At 43.9% G+C, this 14,432-nt stretch overlaps 1 protein-coding gene across 1 annotated transcript; it reads left to right on the forward strand.

Moving 5' to 3' along the window:
- Nucleotides 1-13,380: 13,380 nt before the first annotated feature.
- Nucleotides 13,381-14,413, forward strand: LOC112895388 (protein SPEAR1-like). The gene is made up of 2 exons (XM_025963339.1): nt 13,381-13,715; nt 13,801-14,413. Exons 1-2 carry the CDS (start codon nt 13,434-13,436, stop codon nt 14,050-14,052), a joined length of 534 nt encoding a protein of 177 aa, XP_025819124.1. The 5' UTR covers nt 13,381-13,433; the 3' UTR covers nt 14,053-14,413.
- Nucleotides 14,414-14,432: the final 19 nt, after the last annotated feature.

A 14,432-nucleotide genomic window follows, 5' to 3' on the forward strand; every position in this document is an offset into this window, starting at 1 on the left:
GTAGTTTTCTAATAAAATATTTATAGATTATTGAAAAAGATACTTTTACAGTTCCCCAATAATGTTATCCTAATACAACTAAAAGAGAGGTTTTGGGAACTGCTTGAGTATATTTTTTTTCTAATATTGTTAGTTTATTGTGGAAATAGAGACGGATGAAGATGCTCTAGGTTGCTAAGTTTCCCGTGGCGATCCTGCTGGTAGATATTGACGTCTACTACTACTGTTTAGCAATTGCAGCAGGCGGTTAGCATCATTAATTGCGTGCAAAAGATCGACAGAGACATCATCTGGCTATCTGGCACAAGATTATCAGGATTTGGGCCCCAGTGCAAGTTTATTTATTTGCCATGATATGGGCCGGAATATAATGTAAGGAACCTAGCTTGTGGCTAGCTCAATTATGCATTCGCCGCCAAACCCCAGCTAGCAGCCACTGATGGAATCCACCCATGCATCAATATCATTAAGGGGCTTCTCCGATCGACAGCATACTAGTCAACTACTAACATCGGAGAATGGATTAATAAGTGCATACAGCATATCATAATTTAATGAGTCTGCTGCATGTCAAAGGGACGCTAAATTATGCATTATTTGTCTTTGCCTTATATACTTCTATTTTCTTAATTTTGCATCTAGATTATATACACCTCTACCATTATTAAAAATAACATAAAGTAACCACAATCTATACCCTATAATAAATTGAAGGCAACTAAAATATGGTTGGATGATCGTACGACCACACCGTTTTAGGAAATACAATGATTAGAAAAATAAAGGTGCTTTCTTTTTTTACTGTAGTGATCCAGCAGGCAGGTTTTGTCTCCTAATATACTTTTTTCGAAGGGGTGCACAAACTGAACGGCCCACGAAGAAAAAAATAAAAATCCAGATCGCCTCGTGTTCAAATACATCAACCTAATATGCTAAAATTAGGGTATATAATAACAATTATAGAAAAACAGATTTACCTCCATCTTATGCTAAATCCAATAATACAACATCACAAGCAAAACTGAACGGCATGTTTATTCATGGAACTACACAGGCATTTCACAAGCATATTATCACAAATGCATATTATACTTCGTACTTGCATAATTGATGAGCTCCTTTTTTGACCTGTCATACAATAAGAAAAAGAAGATAAAATCAGTTTGTATAGCAAAAAAATAAGTTGGACTAAGGTGAAGAACTAGCTTGTGTATCCTAATAATCAACGGAGACCCTCCCAAAAATAAAAAATCATCAATGCTGGATCTTCTGCTGAGCCTGGCTTTATAGCACAAGCTAGATCTTCATTCTACTAGGATGAAGGCAATTCACCAAATGCTAAAATACTTTACCTAACTAATAACGATACTTTGCCCATTACAATTTCAAGCAAGATTGGTGAACATAAAGATGGCCCTTTAAAATAGAGCCAATCTGCAGTCATCGTTGGAGTCGATGTGCGCTGATGGGATGTAGCCTAGGATTCTCCCTCTCTTAGCATCCTGGTGTATGATGTAAGCATTTAGATTAACATTTAGTGAGTATTTTAATGATATCAGTTAACATTTAAGATGTCCATTCTAAGTAATTTATTGCATAGTTAAGTATATATTGATTTGTATAATCTAGAACCATAATATTTCCTAATTCTCTCCCATATTAATGCCTAGCTACAACCCTAATTTTGCGTAACAAAGTACATTGTTTTGCCTAGTCGTGTCGTAACTATAAAATTGTATAATCAGAACCATATTATTGCCTACTGAATTGTTTTTGAAAAATTGGACTAGTTACACCAGCATAGCTCTAAGACAAAGATATAGCAAAATGGTGGGCTTGTCCGCACCAAAACAACTTCACCAAGATCAAAACACATAACAAAACTACTACGATTAGGTTCACCTGTATATTATGCAGAGTTAGTGCTTTTCACAAATATTTACTACATATCATATCATTAGTGATAATATTTTCCATACCACACAATGCTAGACTAAAATGCACAATGTGCTTGTTGCTTTAGCATAGGCAACCTACAAATGAATTCCAGTAAACCAAATGGTTAATCAATAAACTATGTTATTGCCTAATAAATACAATATTAGTACCTACACCGAATTTCTAAATTGTTACTGAATAATCAATAAACGGTATGAAGAATCAGCAAGGAGTGATGTGGTCTAATATGTGATCCCAATCCTAATAACGTCTAATATCTGATACTTCTTTCACAATTTCAAACAAAGAAAACTCGACTTACTAAATTGGCAAAATCCCCTAAATGGTTGTGCTTAATCAACTACACTATGTTATTGCTGATCCTAAAAAATTCAAAACAAGCAAATATAAGGACAAAACAAGACAAAGAAATTCAGTATCATTTGCTAATAAGTTTGTTGAGATGCTAAAATAATTATGGAGTGTGTAAACTATAATGTCTAATATCTTATGCTTCTTTCACAATTTTAAACAAAGAAAACTCGACTTACCAAATCGGAAAAATCCCCTGAATGGTTGTGCTTAATCACCTACACTACCTTATTGCTGATCTGAAAAAAATTCAAATAAGCAAATATAAGGACAAAACAAGACAAAGAAACTCAATATCAATTGCTAATAAATTTGCTGCTGAAATAATTATGGAGTTTGTAAACTATGGATGATATTTTTGTAGCAGAAAATCAACTTTAAACAATATCATGTGCATCAGTGGACAAATTCAATAAGGCTAACTATGATTTAAATTATTTTTTTCACAGTTTGGGAAAATAAGTAGATAGCCCAAGCGAGATAATGTGCATGTGTACAATGCACTAAAAGGCTCAAACTTCGGCACTTTTGATTTCTGTATAATATTTTACCAATTCATACATGTCACATGTCCTTTGCTGTTTAAATCCTAACTGGTCAGGTATGCCCCCCGGCCTTATTGAATTTGTCTCTATCAATCAAAGCGCTTTTGTCAAAGGAAGGAGCATTTAGGATAATTTTTTGATGGTCCAGCAGCTGGCTAGAGCCTTACATCACAAAAAAAAACCTCACATTCTCTTGAAGTTGGATATCTCTAAGGCCTTTGATTCTGTGTCTTGGTCCTTCTTGCTTGAACTGCTACAACACTTGGGTTTTGGTTGAGCATGGTGCAATCTAATTAGCCTTTTATTGTCCACCTCCTCCACTAGGATTTTAATCAATGGAGAACCTGGAGATTTTATTTTTCATCATAGGGGTCTTCGGCAGGGAGATCCTTTGTCCCCCATGTTGTTCATCCTAGCGATGGAAGCTCTAAATGCTATGTGCAAATATGTTGAGAGGGTACGACTATTGCAGCCAATCGCATGTCAACAAGCAAAACATCGTATCTCCTTTTATGCTGATGATGTGATATTGTTTCTCCGGCCATCTACTCAAGATATATCAACTATCATCAGCATGCAGGACATTTTTGGGCACGCTTCAGGTCTGAAAACCAATATCTCTAAAAGTTCAGTCACTCCTATTCATTGTGGAGATCAAGATTTGGCCACCATCGAGGACTTGCTGCCTTGCAAAATGAAAAATTTCCCCTGCAGCTATCTTGGGCTTCCTCTTTCAGTCCATAAGCTCACCAAAACCGACTTCCTACCACTAATTGATAAAGTGGCTAATAAACTTCCAGGTTGGAAAGCCACACTATTGAGTAGAGCTGGACGCCTTGTTTTGGTCAAATCTGTGTTGTCCTCTATCCCTATCTATCTCATGGTTGCATTGGATCTTCCAAAATGGGTTCTAAAGGCAATTGATAAGAAAAGAAGGGGTTTCTTATGGAAAGGGCAGGACAATGCAAATGGTGAAAACTGTCTTGTTTCATGGGAAACTATACAGCGACCGTTCAAATTTGGTGGCTTAGGCATTCTCAACCTCGAAATCTTGAGTTGGGCCTTACGGATCCGTTGGCTGTGGCTCCAAAAAATAGATGCATCAAGACCTTGGGCTGGTCTCCCTATTCAGGTTCACCAGAATGCAAAGGCCCTATTCCAGTTTGCTGTTGTGTTAGTGCTTAGCAATGGAGAATCGATAAAATTTTGGTCTGACCGTTGGCTGCAAGGAAAGACTATTGCTGAACACTGCCCTAATCTAATCAATTTGATCTCCAAAAGGGTCTCTAAACAAAGGACAGTTGCACAAGGACTTGCTGACCACAAATGGGTTTCAGATATTAAAGGAGCCCTGACTTTTCAAGTGCTAGTATAATATCTCCACCTCTGGAATCTGATTGAAGAAGTGGAGATTCGCCCTGACACGGCTGATCAACATGTATGGAGACTCTCTAATCTGGGCAACTACTCCAGTAAGTCTGCATATCAGGCATTCTTCACAGGATCTATAACCTTTGCCCCATGGAAGAGGATTTGGAAGACATGGGCTCCTTTGAGGTGCAAATTCTTTATCTGGTTGGCGCTTAAAAACAAGGTCTGGACAGCAGATAGATTGGCCAAGAGAGGGTTGTCTCACCCAGCAACTTGTCCTCTTTGTGATCAAGCAGATGAAACCATCCAACACATACTCATCTCATGTGTTTTTGCCCGCCAAGTTTGGACCTTAATCCTTATTAGGATGGGCCTGGATGCTTTGGCTCCTCAACCTGGAAGCTTCCGTTTTTCAAGCTGGTGGTGCCAGGGTTTAAAAAATATTGAAAAAAGTTCTAGAAAAGGTTTCAACTCCCTAATCATATTGGTCGCTTAGGAAATATGGAAACATCGTAATCTGTGTGTGTTTGCAGGGGTCAGGCCTTGTGTTCAAAGTGTTGTGGTGGCTGTTTTTAAGGAAGGTAGCGCTTGGTGCTGGGCTGGAGCTTCTGCCCTTAGGGGCCTGCTCTCACCGCACCTATCTGTAGAATAGTTTCTTGGTCATCCCTAGTAGTGCTGCCAGTGTTGTACTAAGTAGCTGGGGTGTGTTTGGCCTAGTCATGGCTCTGCCCTGACTGGCCTTGTGTTGAGGGGGGACATTTGTTATTCCCCCTTGTTGTATTGTTTTTTCTCTTTAATGAAATGACACACAGCTCTCCTGCGTTTGTTAAAAAAAATCCTAACTAATGCAGATTGTCAATCTCACCTAAAAATATTTGTTTTGTCAGTTCTGAATGAGGTAACTGAAACCAATCAGACACTAATCGCTTTGTCAGTTTCTAATGAGGTGGCAAAAATCAAATGTACAAATAAACTAGGAAGCTAATAAGCATGCTGACACGTTGAAAATAACTCAAAGTTTAGTATATTAATGCTTCATGCTAAAATCATGGGAGGAGAATCATATTGGATATAAAAATTGCTTGTAAATTTGATATAAAATGCTTGGCACGCATATACTAAATTGCCTAGCTATAGATCTCTAGCCTCTCACCTCGATGATGGAGATTGGAGAGCATCCATAGGAAATCTAACGGGGAGTGCTAAGTAGGGCCACGGGATGAAGAGGAGAGGCCCTCACCCTTTCGTAAGGGCCGGTGGTGTGGAGATCTCATTAGCCACCATGGTCATTGAGCTCCTTTCTTTCTCCTTAGAAAGATAGAAAGCTCTCTCGGTAGAGCTCAGCATAGTTGCGCGAGCACTACTGCCACTCCTCTTGGTGCGGAGTTGCGTATGGCCAAATCCAGCAAGGAGGGTGGGGCTTAGGAGGTGTGGAAGCCTCGTCCGCCGTTGCAGCCCCTCACGCCGCACGCCGCCGCCGCAGCCCTGCACGCCACAATGGAAGGGAGGCGGGGAGGGGAGGCGCGGCAAGGGAGGGGCAATGCGGGAGGGGAGGCACGACGGGGCGGGGGAGGGGCGGCGCGGGAGGTGGCTAGGGGCGGTGGAGGGCCGATAGGGGAGGTGAAGAGGGATGGGGTGAGAGAGAGGATGGGAGAGGAATGAATTGGTGGGTCGTGGGCAGATGCAGGCACCGTGCGGACGCAGAAACGTATGGCCGGTTTAAAACTAGTTTTTATTTAATAAATTACCCATCTATATTAATGTAAAAAATATCGATCTCAGAGCTCATAAATTTCAAAGCTAATAAGTTTCCATATGACGACGCCACATCTCCATCGATGGATACGATGTATATATCCACACGCCAGTCTGGGCTGCTGTATGGTCGCTCGGTCGGTCAAAGCAGGATAATGAAGCAAAGCAAGCGTCGGATGCACGCGTCAGATCGAGATTCCTCTCTTCTTCTCTCTTGCAGCCAGCAGCAACATTCCCTCCATTGCTATCCAGGCCGGCCGGCCATTCTCAACTGCAACTGCTAGTACCAGTAGTAGTGTGGGCCATTCATTTGCGTGGATGATGACGACGACGACGACGATGATCATGACGGTGATGGTGATGGTGATGATGGCGGTGGATGGAATTAGTAGAGTTGAGCAAAAGGAGAAGCAACCAAAAATATAAAAAGAACCTTTGTCGGGGCAGATAGGACGCGTCATCATTCCGGCTTGCACTGACTGTGCACACTCGTCACTCACAACATCGGACGACCAATTGCCAAGGATGAACCAGGCCGGGCCTCTGAAGTTGTTCTTCCCAAGAGGCGGCTGGGCTCATCAGGCTTTCCAGCCTTTCTACAACCAGGCTTTCTCTTTTTGGCTCGACGCCGGCCTCACGACAGCGGAAATCCTATACATCTTCCGCTTACATTTTTAAGCTACGTACCTTCTTCTTCCACTGTTTAAGATTCGTACCATCCTTGTCAACGGTAAGGATCGCTCCGAGCAGCATACGACAGCAGCAAGCTAGCAGCGCGCGGGGGTGGGAAGCTATCCCATAGGGCGGACACGTGTCGCGATGAGATTAGAGATAGAGGACGGGAAGCTAAATCAATTTCGAACTTCAATTGATCTTTTCTTTTAATTAAATCATTCATCTAATTTAAAATCCGTCCGAACCATTATATTCGTTGGAACTAATGCCACGAAATGAGATCCAATATGATATTTTTTATTTTTTTATTTTAGCATTTCAACATTTCAAAATACTTGTTCGGCATTTTCAATATATCATTTAAACATTTGTAATATACTATTTCAACATTTTTAAAAAATATTGAATTAGTTTTTCTAAAGTGTTGAATTAGTTTTTTAAAATGGTTAAATTAGTTTGACCAAAATGTTGAATATACTATTACAAAGATTATAGTAGAAAAAATATAATGAAATATGAACAACAAAAAAAAGATACCACGCAGGGCCAGGGATGAACCTCCCTCCACTGTCGGCAGCACCACGTACCAAGCACCTGCTTCTTTCCTTCTGCGGTTCTGCCTGAGTCTCGCCTCTTGCTGTTTGGGCCGTAAGCTGGGGGCTTTAATGGGTTGTTAGAGCATCTCCAAGAGTACCTAATAAATTTAGTTCCAATAACCCTTGATTAGGAACTTCCAAAAAAAATTGTGCGTAGGAAATATCTCTTCCTCCAACAGTGATCTTATTTTTTTTTCAGACACCAAAAAAGTAATAAAATAGATCAGCTGAAATCTGAACAACATTGCTCTTGTTCAGACACCAAAAAAGTAATAAAATTAAAATAAATCACATATTCACGTGGAAACCCAAAACGCAGCAGCAAATAGATCAGCTGCGGAGGAGATATTTCAAACTTTATTGATGAAATATCTCCCTTGAAAGTTAGTATTCCGTGCTTCATGAAATATCTCCCTTGGGGTTCCCCTTCCTTGTCTCCTGACCCTGTTCGGCCGTTCCATTTCGATATTTTCATCATGTAGGCCACCTATATGAATATCAGGACATTAAGCCACACATAAACTCTTAATAGCTAGGTAATATTATCCTTTCCTACCAATACAACATGTTTTACCTAATGGGTTCCTAATTTCTCTTTCGAGTCATTATATAGCTTGTCAGATCCGGATACACGGGACTGTACACGTGGCATACTTCTCTTAAGATACGGGATGCGACGCCCTTGTAACTACTCATAGTGTAGTATGACTACTCAAAACTAGCCGGACACGGTAGGAAACTACCCGAGAAGTACTCGGGTAGGACTCCTGCGCTTGTACCTAACTAGGACTTCCATGTAAACCTATCCCCCTAGACTATATAAGGGTGACAGGGACCCCCCTCGGGGACAATCACCATCAAAGACAATACAAACCACACAGGACGTATGGTATTACGCTCTCGGCGCACGAACCTGTGTTATGTTCCTTTGCACCTTCGAGTTCCTGATTTCAGCGACACCCTACCTACGAACTCACCACCTTGGGGGTATCACTCGGTGGGCGTGGCAGTAAAACACCGACAGCTGGCGCGCTAGGTAGGGGTGTTCATCGAGCATCCACCGGAGAATTCGATGGCATCCTTTAACTTCACCAGCGCTGTGCTCGACGAGAGCACAACTTTCATCTTCGGCTCTTGGATCTGCGTCGCCAACAGTTTGGGTGGCTTTAAGAGCCACCTAGCCAACTCCAAGGAACCGGAGGCCTCTTCATCAAGCCTCTTCATCAACTCCAAACAACGATCTCAACGAGTTCATCGACAACCTCGACGATCTGTTGCTTCCTGATCTCGCCCAGCAGATCGAAAAGATATCCGTTTTCAACGCGACTTCTACTCGTGACGCACCAGATCTAGTTGGGTCGGATTCAAACCGATCTGAAGAGACCACACGTTCTAAATCCCTCTCCAACTTGGAGGAGGATTTGGATCTCCTGCTCAAGATCAAGGATGTGGGCGCCACCGCTGGCCGGGGGGCCCCGTTTTCGACATCTACTCGGACTTCAACGAAGAGTACTCCCGCACAGTACTGCACCTTCAAGCCAGTCCCGAGAAGGACTCGGAGATGAGGGAGCCACCGCTCGTCAGTGGCCCCCCGCTCTTGAAAACCACTCGCAACCCGACGGCCACACCGAATCTTTTTCGGGCAGCCATCTGGGTTTAACCATCACATCAACGCCGCAAGGATGTTTCATGTACTGGAAGGGTTTAACCATTTATGTGTTGCGTTGCAGGCTAGAGTTGCTGATATAATGCCCATCAAGTATTTAGGAGCGTTAGTTTCAAACAGTCGTATGACCTTTTTATAGTGATAGAACAAATGAAGATGAATCCGTTTTGTTTTTTTTAAAAAATACACATGTGTCTTTACAGTTTTGAAATTACAGTTTTGTCAGATTAGACTAATTTTGAAAATTATATGTATGGCACAAAAAAATTCATAAAAAATATTAAAAATATCAAGATATATATATATATATATATATATATATATATATATATATATATATATATATATATATATATATATATGTATATACGGTATGTAATATATGATATCAAAATGATCTGTAATTTTGAATGGAGGAAGTAGTTTATATTCAGATCTGGACATGCTATGAGTGATCACTTAAATGTGTCAATGCATCTTGCCATGGTATTGGGCTTGATCTGAATGCGTTCGACTAGGCCATGTCCCTCCTATGCAAAATGTGGAAATAAAGTTTGAGGTTGATCTACCCTGTCTTCCGAGATGATTCTCGAATCCATCTCTCAAGATTCCAGTTGATGAGGTCCACCTCAACAACCCAGTTTGATCCCGCGAGGTGTTGGATGCGATTAAGAAGTGCTTATGAAATGAAGATATCAACACATAAGATCATTCTCGATGTCTCATGTACCCTGAGTAGTGTGCATAGATCGATTTGCAGTCTACGAGTCAATCAACATTAAATTAGGATGTCAATAGTAACTCATCCTACTTCATGCTAGCGAAGGGCAATGAGCAGCGCCGTCGCCAAGGTCTCGTGAAGGATCGTTGCGTCAATCTTTGTTGCAGGAAGCTACGGTTAGTAGCGATAACAAGACGCACCTCATCATGACCGGTAATCAAACTGTGGACGCTCCATGATCTGCACGCCGGAAGATGGACAATGGACTTTGAGGTGCCCTTCGTCGTCCTCATCTAGAAAGATCAGAGCTACACCGCCACTGGGTTGCCGTAGGAGAGGCTTGTGCTTGCGCTCGTCTACCCTAGTAACCCATCCTAAACCAGCACCTTTTTAGTGTGGATCTGAAGAGGATGATGGTTATAGATAGTGCACCAACGGGGGAAGATGAGCCTTGTAGCAGCCTCCTTTGCTTGGGAGCTCCCATCGTCTCTGGAAACATTGGGTTTATTTGTCTATAATGTTTTAGACCTCGCTCAGAAGCAATTGTTTTCAATTCACATGTCAATGCGCTCATCTGGTCACCTAACCTAGTAATAATTGTACGATAATAAGCCTTGTGATTTTAATACATTTATGTTCACGGAGCACCAATGCAAATTAAATAAACATTATCAGAAGCTCTTTCAAATAGAATCATGAATGACTAATTTTAGTTGTAAAGTAATAAGTGGATAGCAAACTGATGGGCTATCATGAGGTGGTATTGAACACCTTGTACTCAGCCCAGTAGGCGGTTAAGTCAATTAATGGGCGGGTTATGCTATGTAAATCTGTTAAGAACCTGGCTTTGCATCGGAGTGATTAAAAAATGCTCTGGTTTTCCTCTCCTCACCACCCTTCACGGGATAGAAATGGACACATATCCATCAGCGCGTGAGGGTGGCCGCGAGAGAGCGTTGGAGAGGGATTTGCTGCAGCTCACCCATGCACCTCATACGTCCAAACAAAAAAAATACTCTATTTCACAAACCAGTTATCCAAATTAAATTTCGATTGCACCATTGCATTTCTTATATTGAGATCTTTAAAACTAGACCACACTTGCCTATTTTTATCAATATTGACTCTTGAGCAAGGAACTAATTATCAATTTCCTGACTAATATTTTTCCTTTTCTCGAAACAAAGTACAGACGCTCATATATACGCATGCACGCTCACCTCTATTTGAGGGCGAACGTTTTTATTTGTTTCAAAATAACTTTATTTTTGAAATATTATATCTTGTTCTGGAAAACTTTTTATTTTCGAACCAACTTCTATTTTTTATGGAATACATTCGGAACATTTTTTTCTGTTGAAAATTGTTATTTATTTTCAAATAATATTTATATTTTAGACACTAGTTGCTCCTGCAGTACATGGGATGTGCATGCAATAGTGGCGGGACACATGCTCTGTGATAGCATAGCAGCCAATCGTGGAGGCTAAGAATAGAAGTCCCCTAGGAAGGGCGGGGCTGCAGCTGCTGGCCTGCACGTCAGGAGGCATGTGGTAGGCCCCACTTTATCTCTTCCCGTCCATCGCCTTCTCCTCCGTTTCCCTGTCGCCCGGCTGCTCTCTCTTTCTACTCTTTCCCATCACTCGAATTTATATCGCTGCGCAGATTCATTGTGGGCAACGGAGGGTGCCACGCTTAGGAACAGGTCGTCGTGCCACCCGTCACCGCTCGAGCTAGCACCACCCATCATCCCTTTGCTCTACTTCTTGAGGGCGCTCGTCAGGACCGTGGTGGGTGACGACGGCGGTGGCCAACGGCAACATCAGCTAGATGATCGACGGTCGGAAGACCGTGCTGCTCCCAGCACGCCGGAGTCCTAAACCTCAAGGGACGCAGTCACCTGGTATTTGTTGTCCAGGTATATGCCCACTTTATATTCGGCAATAGGTGTTTGACGATAGATAGTTTGTTCATCGGGTGTTTTATGATTGAGATGCCGAACAAGACTCCTAATGGATAGAACAAGTATTACTGATGCTATGATTTCGTGATTGATTTTTTGTGTAAATGCATCTATCATCTGAAATAGATAGAACAAGTGATTGTTGCCTTTCATTGACTCCTTTCACCTATACAAATTTAGCTATCTAATACTTATATTTGATCGTTGAAATGATAGGGCGCGCCGAATGTTCCAGTAGTGATAATATGTTAGCTAGGCCACCCGTTACGAGTACATGGCTGAGCACCCGGTTGATTTCCTTTTTTTTTATAACACTGTTCTCTCTTGTTTACATCACAATTTTAGAAGGCATGACAAGCATAGAGCTCCGGCCTCCGGCCTTAATTTTGTTCCAGTAAGAGCAGTGGCGACAAAGTGACGGCATTCAAAGGGAAAAATACATAGATAATTCACGCGAACCTTAATTTTGTCGAGCTAGTCACACGAGATTCAGGCGTTGTATCCCCATTCTCCAAGGTGCTACGGTACCCACATTTCAAGCTAGATTTTCCTTCTACTCCAACCTGTAGGCGACGAGATGAGCTGCTCAACAGATAAAAGATATGCAGATGCCGCAATCTTTGAGCTGGGTAGATCTACGATGGAGCTGATTCTCGAATCCAATTTCTCAACATTCTGGTTGAGCTCCAACTAACCCAACTTCCTTGCTTAAGAATCCAACCCAGTTGATCACGAGAGGTGCAGTGGTGGACGCGATTAACAAGCGCTTATATATCACAGCGAGCTAACGGGCCTAGTTGCCTAGCTCTCACTCCCAGAAAGATCACATCTGGAGCCGCACAACGCCTGATGTTTGAAAAACCCGCGCAGATCATATCAGCTGCGATCTGCGCAGATCTCACTGCACGGCGATGATCACCCCGGCCCGGATCTATCTGACAAACCGGCAAGTTGCGACAGCATGGGAGTTAGCAACTAGGCGCGTGCGCCGATGCCATTTGAACCCCGGACCCGTCGAAAACTTGCTTCTCCATCCAAGTCTGATGGATCGATGCTAGCTTGTGATGGCTGCAAAACCCCAAGCACATTGCAGGCCGCGCGCGTATCTACAACAAGTCATCAGCACAGCCCGTAGGATCTTGATGCGATTCCCCTCTCCCCCTCTCCCTGCTCCCGGCTTTGTTTATGGCCATGCATGATGGCCAGCTCCTGCATGCTGTACGCCAAGTAGCATTTTTGTATGATGCGTGATGGGATCAACGAACGAACCAATGCATGCAGTAATTAATTAATGGATCCACGATCCATGCCACGCTGGTGTGCCAGTGCTCGTACCATCGTGCAAATTGCCAGGCGCGCGACATGCGTGGGGCGTTTTGCTAAGGATTTATTAATTAGGACGCGCGCACGGGATGCGTGGCCCCTTATCCTATTCCGATCCTCCCTCCAGCTTGCAAGAAACAATCATAGATTTTGCTATACATCTAGATATACACCGTGTCCATGTACCTAGCAAAACTAATCCGCCGAAACGAACGGGGGCTAGCTAGCGAGCCATCGGATCCTTCTTGGAAGGTGGCCTGGCGCTGGAGGACGACGAAGGTGGCAAGCATGCATAGAAAACCGGGAGCCAGATCGCCCTCAATCTTTCTCCGGATCCCGTACAGCTAGCAAAGGCAGATCCGCTCCCTCCGGCCCCCTAGTTTAGGCCGTGCCTCGCGCCTCTATATAACCACTGCGCAACCAGTCGCTATCTGCCGTTCAGATTATTAACATAACACATACACACCCACCCACCGCGCGCGGCCTTGCTGGCTGGCTGGTACGGTTGATGGGCAGCAGCTTCCCCGGCGGCGAGATGTGCATGGAGGGCAGCCGCCCGGCGGGGAGGCGCGGGGCCAAGAAGCAGGCGGCGGCGGAACACAAGGCCAACAGGCAGCCGCAGCGCGGCCTGGGCGTCGCGCAGCTCGAGAAGATCCGACTCCACAACCAGATGATGGCCGCCTACCGCTCAGCCGGCGGAGGCCTGCACCCGGCCGCCACGGCTGCGCAGCAGGCGCCGTTCGCCGCTCCGGTGCCCGCCGGCGCCTCCTCGTTCCAGCCCTACTTCACGGTACGCACGCACCTGACAGACAACGCCCCGCGCGCATCTCTCTTATTGGCTACCCGTGTCTGATGATCATTCAACTTTCATCCAGAACTGCTTCGAGGAGACGGAGCGGGGCATCGTGCCCGTGCGGGTGCAGCAGTACTACGACGGCCACCACCACCTGCCGTACGGGTCGAGCCCGCCGCCGCCGTCGCTGTTCGCGCACGGCGTCAGGGATTCCTCCGGCCACAGGCTGGGGCAGCCGCCGCTGCAGCAGTACTGCTTGATGAGCAGCGCGAGCGACGGGTCCAGGTCCAGCCACGGCAGCGCGGAGGAGCTCGACCTGGAGCTCAGATTGTAGCAGCTCATTAAGCAGCTGCTGCTGCCTCTGCCTGCAGCGATTTAGTTAGCTTAATTTGTTCTGGGTTGGGGGGTTGGTCCTATGTACTACTACATAGGCTGAGCGACGATCTGAAACACAGTTTGGTCAGATGCGCATGGGCGAAGCATCATGCAGCACCTAGCTACCACTGTGGGAAATGACGGAGGATCGGAGGAGAGCAGAGCCTGCTACAGATTACTAATTAGCTAGCCTATTGCCTGACCTGCTATGTAAATTAAGAAATGTCAGAGCATTTTAATTGAGTCATGCATTTTTTTTCCAAGCGGAAACCTGTTGCATTTTTTTTTTCTGATGGGAGAATGACTAGTTTTGTTTGCCATCTGCTTGGTTTCGTGCTT

Source organism: Panicum hallii, chromosome 5 (genome assembly GCF_002211085.1).
Source record: "Panicum hallii strain FIL2 chromosome 5, PHallii_v3.1, whole genome shotgun sequence".
NCBI lineage: Eukaryota > Viridiplantae > Streptophyta > Magnoliopsida > Poales > Poaceae > Panicum > Panicum hallii.